Source organism: Lutra lutra, chromosome 16 (assembly GCF_902655055.1).
Source record: "Lutra lutra chromosome 16, mLutLut1.2, whole genome shotgun sequence".
Taxonomy (NCBI): Eukaryota; Metazoa; Chordata; class Mammalia; order Carnivora; family Mustelidae; genus Lutra; species Lutra lutra.
The window spans coordinates 22,731,071-22,739,233 of NC_062293.1; the positions used below are offsets into that span (position 1 = coordinate 22,731,071).

Genomic DNA, 8,163 nt, shown 5'->3' on the forward strand with positions numbered 1-8,163 from the left:
GGACTGGATGAAGACACTAAAGGCGGGGTAGGAGAGTCTGGTGTCTCCAAGAACATATCAGTCCTGTCTTCCCCATGCATGTGCAGTTGGGAACATCTGCCCAGCACATCCCCTCAAGTCCCTGATGGGTCAGGAGAGGGGTGGGGGCCAGGGAGGAAACTAGGACAGGCATGCACCTAGCTATGCTGAGGACTAAAGAAGGGGGCCCCTTCTCTGCTATTTTTCTCCCCAGCCTAGACCTCTGACACCCCTGTATTTAACTGGCTGACGCTTCCCACCTGAACATCTGTCCTTCAAACTGCGACCCCACTCCATATATGCAAAGCTCTTCTAGCCATTCTCCCTAAATCACTTGATTCCTCCCTGACCACCAAAGGCATCACCTGCCCAGTCCCCCAAAGCTTGAGGCCTGGGGATCAAGCCACTTCTTCCTTGGCCCCCACAGTGCCTACCAAGTCCTATCTTACTTTCTAAACATCTTGAATCCATTTTCCCGTCCCCAGCATGCAGGTTGTGTGAACAGCACATCACCTCACTGCTTTCCATATCTACAAAATGGAAAATAACTCTACAATGTTCTGAGGATTAGAGAACCCATGTCAATACCAAGTGCCTCACAGACCAGGACTCGCAGAGCAGATCCTTCACCGAAACATGTATTGGTGGTTATCACTACCAGCTAAGTGGCAAAATAAAAACTTTCTCCTGTTTGTAAAAGGGGATACAAATTCATTAAGCAACTCACAATGGCTTCACCAAGTGTTTATTCCAATTTCTGCTGAAAAAAGCCTTTTCCTTTGTGCCCTATGTGATGGATAGAAACCAAAGAAACGTTATAAGTTTTCAGTAATCTCTACACCCAACCTGGAGCTCAAACTCAGAACCCCAAGATCAGGTGCGGGTTTTATTTTTGTTTTTTAAGATTTTATTTGAGAGAGAGTGAGTAAGAGGGAACATGAGAGGGGAGAAGGTCAGAGAAGCAGTCTCCCTGTGGAGCTGGGAGAGGGATGCAGAACTTGATCCTGGGACTCCAGGATCATGACCTGAGCTGAAGGCAGTTGCTTAACCAACCGAGCCACCCAGGTACCCCAGGTGCTTTTTTTTTTTTTTTTTTTTTTAATTAAGGGTTTTATTTGAGAGAGTGCAAAGCAAGTGAGAGAGACACAAGACAGAACGAGCCAGGGAGAGGAGCAGAGGGAGAGGGAGAAGCAGACTCCTCACTGAGCAGAGAGCCTGAGGCAGGCCAATCCCAGGACACTAGGATCATGACCTGAGCCAAAGGCAGACACTTCACTGACTGAGCCCCCCCAGGTGACCCAAGTGCATGTTCTTCTAAGGTAACCAGGCACCCCTAAAAATCCCTCTTGGCTGGAAAGAAAAGGTCTAGAAATTGGGATGCTCAAGGCCATCTGGGCAGCTTCCGGAGGGGTCAGCGGTCAAGTCCAGGTGGCATTACCTTCTGGGCTGGTGGTAGTTGAAATTCCCTTGCCCCTCAGCCTCAGAGGACAGCTGAGAAATACATGCAGCATCTCAATGCTTTTTTAAAAATGTGACAACTGATACCAAGACTTCTGTTGGTTCCCAACCAACACTTGGGACCACTTTTGACCTGTTACCCACTTTCTGCTGCGAAGAACAGGGTTTCTGTTTTAAAGATTTTATTTGGGGGAGAAAGCCCAAGCAAACCAGAGGGAAAAGGGGCAGAGGTAGAGGCAGATTCCCCACTGAGCAGGGAGCCTGAGGCAGGACTTAATCCCAAGACCCGGGGATCATAACCTGAGCCAAAGCCAGATGCCTAACCGAATGAGCCACCCAGAAGGGCAGTTCTGAAGCACAGGATTTTGGAGACTTGAGGTCATTCTTTTCCTCCCTTCAGATCAGCCCTATACCCAACTAAAACAAGGTAAGAAACCCATCTCTCCCATAAATGCATATAAGCACAACCAGAGGCCACGAGCCAAGGAGGACATGAACAGGCATCCCACAAAGGGCTTGTGCCCCAATCCTCAGTGTGCAGCCAGTTCTGATACTCTCAATAGTGAAGACCCACCAAGCAGCCAGAAACTTCGGAAGCAGAGAGGCAGATAAAAGTTTGTTTTATTGAATAACTGATCTGTCTTATTGCCGAGGCCACTATGTACAGACAAAAGAGAGGGAGTTTTATTTCTTGGTCTCTTCCTCCTTGGACAGAGTCTTGATGATTTCCTCCTTCTTGGCCTGGAGCCGCTCTTCACGGCGCTTGCGAGCCTCCTTGGTCTTTGATCTGCGGGCCTCAGCCTGGTCACTGGATGACGGAAAAGGAAAGATGGGTCAGTCTGAGAATAAACGAGCGGCTGGGAAGACAGAAACACATGCCCAGACCTCTCCCTCTGAGCCTAGTCAGCTTGAGGAATGAGTCACTGAGTCCACCATGCGCTCCTGTTTCAACTAAGCCACAGTCCCCACCCTGCAATGAGGGTGGGTAGGTGGTATACGGCACAGAGGAGCATGGATTTCTAACTCAATAGCTATTTTCTGGACAGACTGTGTGCAAGTCAGAATCAGGCCGCAGTGTATTTTAAAGGTCTCAGAACAACCCTTATAATAAAGATCAAAGATCCTGCCCCCATGACAGAGGCCAATTTCTGACTACACTTACGCCAGAAGCTTCTTGCGAGCCTTGTCTGCCTTCAGCTTGTGGATGTGTTCCATGAGAATCCGCTTGTTTTTGAACACGTTACCCTTCACTTTCAGGTACAGGCTGTGATACCTGCAGGATAGAAGGTTCAGAGGCTCTGCTCAGTGATGGGAGCAGAGGCTGGCCCGGCATCTGCCCCTCTACATAAGGTCCCTACGGATGCGGGGTTCCTCTCCTCTATTCTGCGGGGACGGTTTCCCCCAAACCAAGACTTTTTCTGCAATTCCCAGAAAGAGCTTGCCTGGCAAGTTAAGTTCAATTCTTGGGCTATCCTGATATTGTACCTGGATTTTGGGGGGAGGGAGAGACGGAGAGAAGACACAGGACAGAATGGAACAACTTTCTTTGAAAGGCCTAAGACACATGGCTCCCTCCCCAAGGCCAATGAGACAGTTGGTGAGTCTGTGCAGAGAACAAGCTGTCAAAGCACCTAATGGGTCTCCGTGGCCATAAGAAGACAGTATGCTTACATGTGGCGATCAATCTTCTTAGACTCACGGTATCTTCTGAGCAGCCGGCGCAGAATTCTCATCCTCCTCATCCAGGTTACCTTCTCTGGCATTCGAGCATTGGCAGTACCTTTCCTCTTACCTGCAGGGAAGGGGAGTTAAGCCCACTGCAGCGCCACTGGGTCTTGAGTCAGTTACAAGAGCCAGCTGCTTGGTCATAAGGTCGGCTGCCAATTTCTTCAACACTTGACAATTTGCTATTATGTGCCAAGTGCTTGATCTCATTTTCAGTAGCATATTTTCATTTTACAGATGATGACCCTAAGCATTTCTTTCATTTGTTCATTTTATAGCAGCACCAAAAAGGCAATTACTCCACTTCATGCAGAATGTGCCCAGGACAGGGTGTGCAGCATGGCAGTAGGGGAAGCTACAAGGGGTTTTAAACCTGTGACCTTCATCTCCCTAAATCATCCTAACCCTAGAAAGTGGTCTTAGGACTTACTGGACCACATTTTCAAGTACCCAGTAGAATCCTTGGCATAGTATAGATATTCAATAAATGTGACCTCTTTCTACCAATACCTTCAACTCCAACACTAGTGTCAACTTTCTGAGTTGCACAGAGAAAATACATGTAATATTATGGAGTAAGAAGAGGCCTTCTGGGGCGCCTGGGTGGCTCAGTGGGTTAAAGCCTCTACCTTCGGCTCCGGTCATGATCCCAGGGTCCTGGGATCGAGCCCCGCATTGGGCTCTCTGCTCGGCAGGTAGCCTGCTTCCTCCTCTCTCTCTGCCTAATTGTGATTTCTATCTGTCAAATAAATAAATAAAATCTTTAAAAAAAAAAAAAAAAAAAAAAGGAGAAGAAGAGGCCTTCTGAGAAGACAAAATGGGAAGAAAAAGATCCTGGATATACCCCAGTCTAGACTTAGGCAACTCTAATTTAAGTCTCAGAGAAAGGGAAGAACACACTTACCAATGCCCATATGCCTGCCCTTCCGGCGGGCCAAAGTGTTCTTCCGGCACCGAGCCCGGGAATGGACAGTCACAGGCTTCCGGATGATCAGCCCATCTTTTATCAGTTTTCGGATCTGCTGACCTGGGAAAACAATGTATCTATAGTTAGTGAGGTAGGGCCTAGCTCCCAAAATGCCAGTCATAACCCAGAGTCCAAACAAGACAGGCCAGAGACATTGCTCATATCCCTGGCCCAGTGGTCTCAAAAATGGTACAAATATTGGAACTTCTACTTATTTCTCTTTTGCTAAAAAACAAAAAAACTTCTATTTTTCTAGATGTTTTACAGCACATTCAAATTTATGTATTTGAGGATGTGTGATCAAGAATTTACAGGTATGGCCTAGGCCTTCAGATCCTGTCTCACCTATTAGCTACTGATCTAAAACAAGATTAAGATATTCTGAGCACATGTTACAATGTCACAAATTAAAACTAGAGCTAAGAAGGGGCGCCTGGGTGGCCCAGGGGGTTAAATAACGTCTCTGCCTTCGGCTCGGGTCATGATCTCAGGGTCCTGGGATGGAGCCCCACATTGGGCTCTCTGCTCAGCAGGGAGCCTGCTTCTCCGGTCTCTGCCTGCTGCTCTGCCTACTTGGGATCTCTCTGTGTGTCAAATAAATAAATAAAATCTTTTAAAAACAAACAAACAAACAAAAAACTAGCTAAGAAATTCCTTGATACTGACCAACGTTCTTTGCTTGACCAAACTTTTCATCAGGCTCGTGAACAACCTCCTAGACTCATCTGTGCATGTCCTAAATTCTAATCTTTGGGGGCGCCTGACTGGCTCATTGCATTAAGCCTCTGCCTTCGACTCAGGTCATGACCTCAGAGTCCTGGGATCAAGCCCCGCATCTGGCTCTCTGCTCATCAGGGATCCTGCTTCCCCCACCCTCTGCCTACTTGTGATCTGTCAAATGAATAAATAAAATCTTAAAAAAAAAAAAATTTCTAGTCGTTGTAAGAACCCTGCTTAAGTCAAGTTAAGCACAAACCCCTACCTTTGATACAAGATTAAGTTCCCCAACCACCAACATCCCCCAAGTGATGTCTGACCATCCCAGCCTATCTTTAGCAACAATCCTGTTAGGTCTAGCCAGAATCCCATCGCCCCTGACCTACCCCCAGCCCTTTACCATTAGGGTTTCCTCTTAGTCATCTTCTATCCCTCATACCATCCACCTTAGCCATAAATTCCCACTTGCCCATGCCCATGCTATGCTTAGACTGGAGTGCAACATCTGCCCCCCCCACCCCCGCCGTAAAATTCCAGTGCAGTGGTCCCTACACATGTGGGAATGGTCCCGAATAAAACCTGCCTTACTATCTTTAACAAAGATGACTGAACCTTTTTCTGTAACAACATTACACGGAAGTAATGTAGATAAGTCGCTATCTGCATTACTAACATCTGTTTAACTGTCCTGAAAAATTGTGTGCCAAGAGGACTTCACTAAAGCCCTAGGTCCCAGGTCTTCCCGGTCCACCCTTCATCATTTCTTTGGCCATCTCTACTCCCAGTCCCTGTACCATCTCCTCATAAATCCTCCACGTAGTTATAAAACAATATCCATGTTAGCAATAATCATTAATACAACACTGGGTTGTCTCATTAACTTCCAACCCGTCATTTTGGCAAATGGCAGGTAGAGAACCTCTATCGTATTTCTGGGACCCTCCATTTTAGAAGACCCCAGACTATGAGCTTTTGTAGAGTTGTTAAGTCAATAAAATCGTGACATCTTTCATCTCATGAAGGATGAGAAAGCAGTAGGGTGACGAAGACCCCAAGAACTCACGGGAATTGGCATTGGCGATTTCGTTGGTCTCGTTGGGGTCCAACCAGACCTTCTTTTTGCCACAGCGGAGGACACTGGAGGCAAGCCTCTTCTGAAGCCTGAGCATACTGTGACAAACAGAAAACATTATCAAGCCCTGGAAGCCCTTTCCCAGCAAGACCTGCCTTCCAATATTTTAATGCTGTGAAAAATAGAACACAGGAACTGGATGCGTGTTAAGCACTCAGTATTTAGGACAACAACCCGCCCTCCACCCCCATATTAAGACTCTTTCCTATAGCAAGACTTTTGGGCTGTGCATTCCTTGCAGGGGCAACAGGCCATCCTGGAATGAGAACAAAGTCCAAGCTATGCCTAACTTCTCTGCCTCAGTTTTCTCCTCTGCAAAATGAGGCTAACGGATAAAACTGGACGAAGAGGGGCCTTACGCCCTTTCTGGTACTGAGACTGAGGTCTAAGAATCCGAGGCCAGAGGGTCTGATTTGCTCTCCAATCCTTTGCTTCTCGGGCTCGTTTTCGTCGTCTTATTTCAGTAACAAACTTACATTCAGCTAGCCTTAGAATTTTCTTAACAAACTTATATTCAGCTAGCCTGGTTTTCTTAGGAACCGTCCACGGGGCGGAAGGCGTTCAAGGGCTAGGGATTCAAGGGTTCAAGGGCCTCACTCTAAGCAGTCTGAGGCCCAAGGCCTACGCGAGACCGGCCCTACGTCACATGGAAGCAGAGCTCGTCTCAGTTCCGGGGCGCCCAGCGAGTAAGGGGGCCACAGCCTAGACCCCGCCGCGGCCCTTCCACTGTCCGGGCAAAAGTCGCTCGCGAACCATATGGGGCGCGGGGCCCATCCTGCCCGCGGCCTAGCGTTCTCGGGACGCTCCCCCCCGCTCCCCCGGGCCCACTCCCCTGGAGACCGGGGCCTAGGGCCCTCGGGACCACCCTAAGCTTCGGGACCGGCTGCTTCAGAGCTGCCTCCACCTCATCACTCCCACCCGGAGCCACGGAAGCAAGTCCTGGCGTCCGCTGGCACCGCGGATCAACCAAAATCAGAGGGCCCCGCGCCCTCACCTCATGGCTGCGGCCGCAAGCGCCGAAAGGAAAGACCTCCCTGCGTCCGGGATCCTCCCATTATCTGTGAAGGGGAGAGCCCATCCCCTGCTCCGCTCTCACCCGTATTCCCCGCCCATCCTGGCATCCCCTACCACGCTAAATTTACTCTTATTCTCTGTGAAGAGCGAGATAATATAAAACTAATCTCGGGAATCTGTTTTAAACTCAAAAGATGTAGAAATAGATCCTTTCGGTGGGCAAAGTGGTATAGTCCGACTTCCTACTGGGCATGCGCAGCAAGGGCATCTGATCACGTGGGTAGTGGAAGCCGGAAGTCACGGCTGGATGGCGCAGGCTCGACGTAGTTTTGCTGGAGTGGCCTCGTCTTTGGGGGAGGTGTGGATTGTCTGGGGTGGTGTTTTCTTAGCGAAAAAATATTAGTGAATGGAGTAAGAGAAGACAATGAGGGGAGATATCAGTCAAGACCAACCTTTTAGTCACTCTCCCCGTACACCGGGAATCCCTGCAGCACGGATAGCTCGCCATAATTTGTTTTTGCGCCACTGTGTTCCGTAATCTCTTCGCGGTGCAGTCCACTCCTTTGAAAAGTGTACCTAATCCTAATATTCCTATCATCTGTTGTGAAGACCACATGAATTAACTTGCAAAGGAGGATGTTAAGACAAGCTCCTTGGTGACAGGAACCAGTCTTGTTTGGTTCTCGCTGTATGTGCGCCACAGGAGGCATGGAGCTTTACCTATAGTAAGCATTTGAGAAATAGTGCATTGGCTGACTGAATGGATAGTTGTGAAGGTTAAAATAAATGGGATGATAGAGCCATCCACAGTTCTTTTCTCCTGCTCTGAAACACCCAATGCAAAAACCCAAAGAGAATATTCTGGGGTTCAAGAAACCTAGATCTGAATTCAGCTTTATCTCCTTGTTTGGCTCCGGCTGAGCACCCATCTCCATCACCTGAACTTTAATGGCTGCTAAATGGAGCTGAGGGAAGAGAGGAGGGGGAGCAAAGCAAAATTCATGCCATGTCTTCAAAACAACACGGATAGTGTCCTCATTTTACAGCTGAGTCCTGAGGTAGCAGAAACTGAACATCCTGTTCTTTCCGACTTCAATATCCATGACTTTTTGTCATACCATACCACATACTC

At 48.2% G+C, this 8,163-nt stretch overlaps 1 protein-coding gene across 1 annotated transcript; it reads right to left on the reverse strand.

Annotated features, from left to right (window-relative positions):
- Positions 1-2,079: 2,079 nt before the first annotated feature.
- Positions 2,080-7,126, reverse strand: RPL19 (ribosomal protein L19). Its single transcript, XM_047707496.1, has 6 exons — positions 7,012-7,126; positions 5,949-6,055; positions 4,106-4,228; positions 3,148-3,268; positions 2,639-2,749; positions 2,080-2,284 (listed from the first exon to the last, which is right to left on the reverse strand). The coding sequence occupies exons 1-6, from the start codon at positions 7,014-7,016 to the stop codon at positions 2,161-2,163; spliced, it is 591 nt and encodes a 196-aa protein (XP_047563452.1). The 5' UTR covers positions 7,017-7,126; the 3' UTR covers positions 2,080-2,160.
- Positions 7,127-8,163: the final 1,037 nt, after the last annotated feature.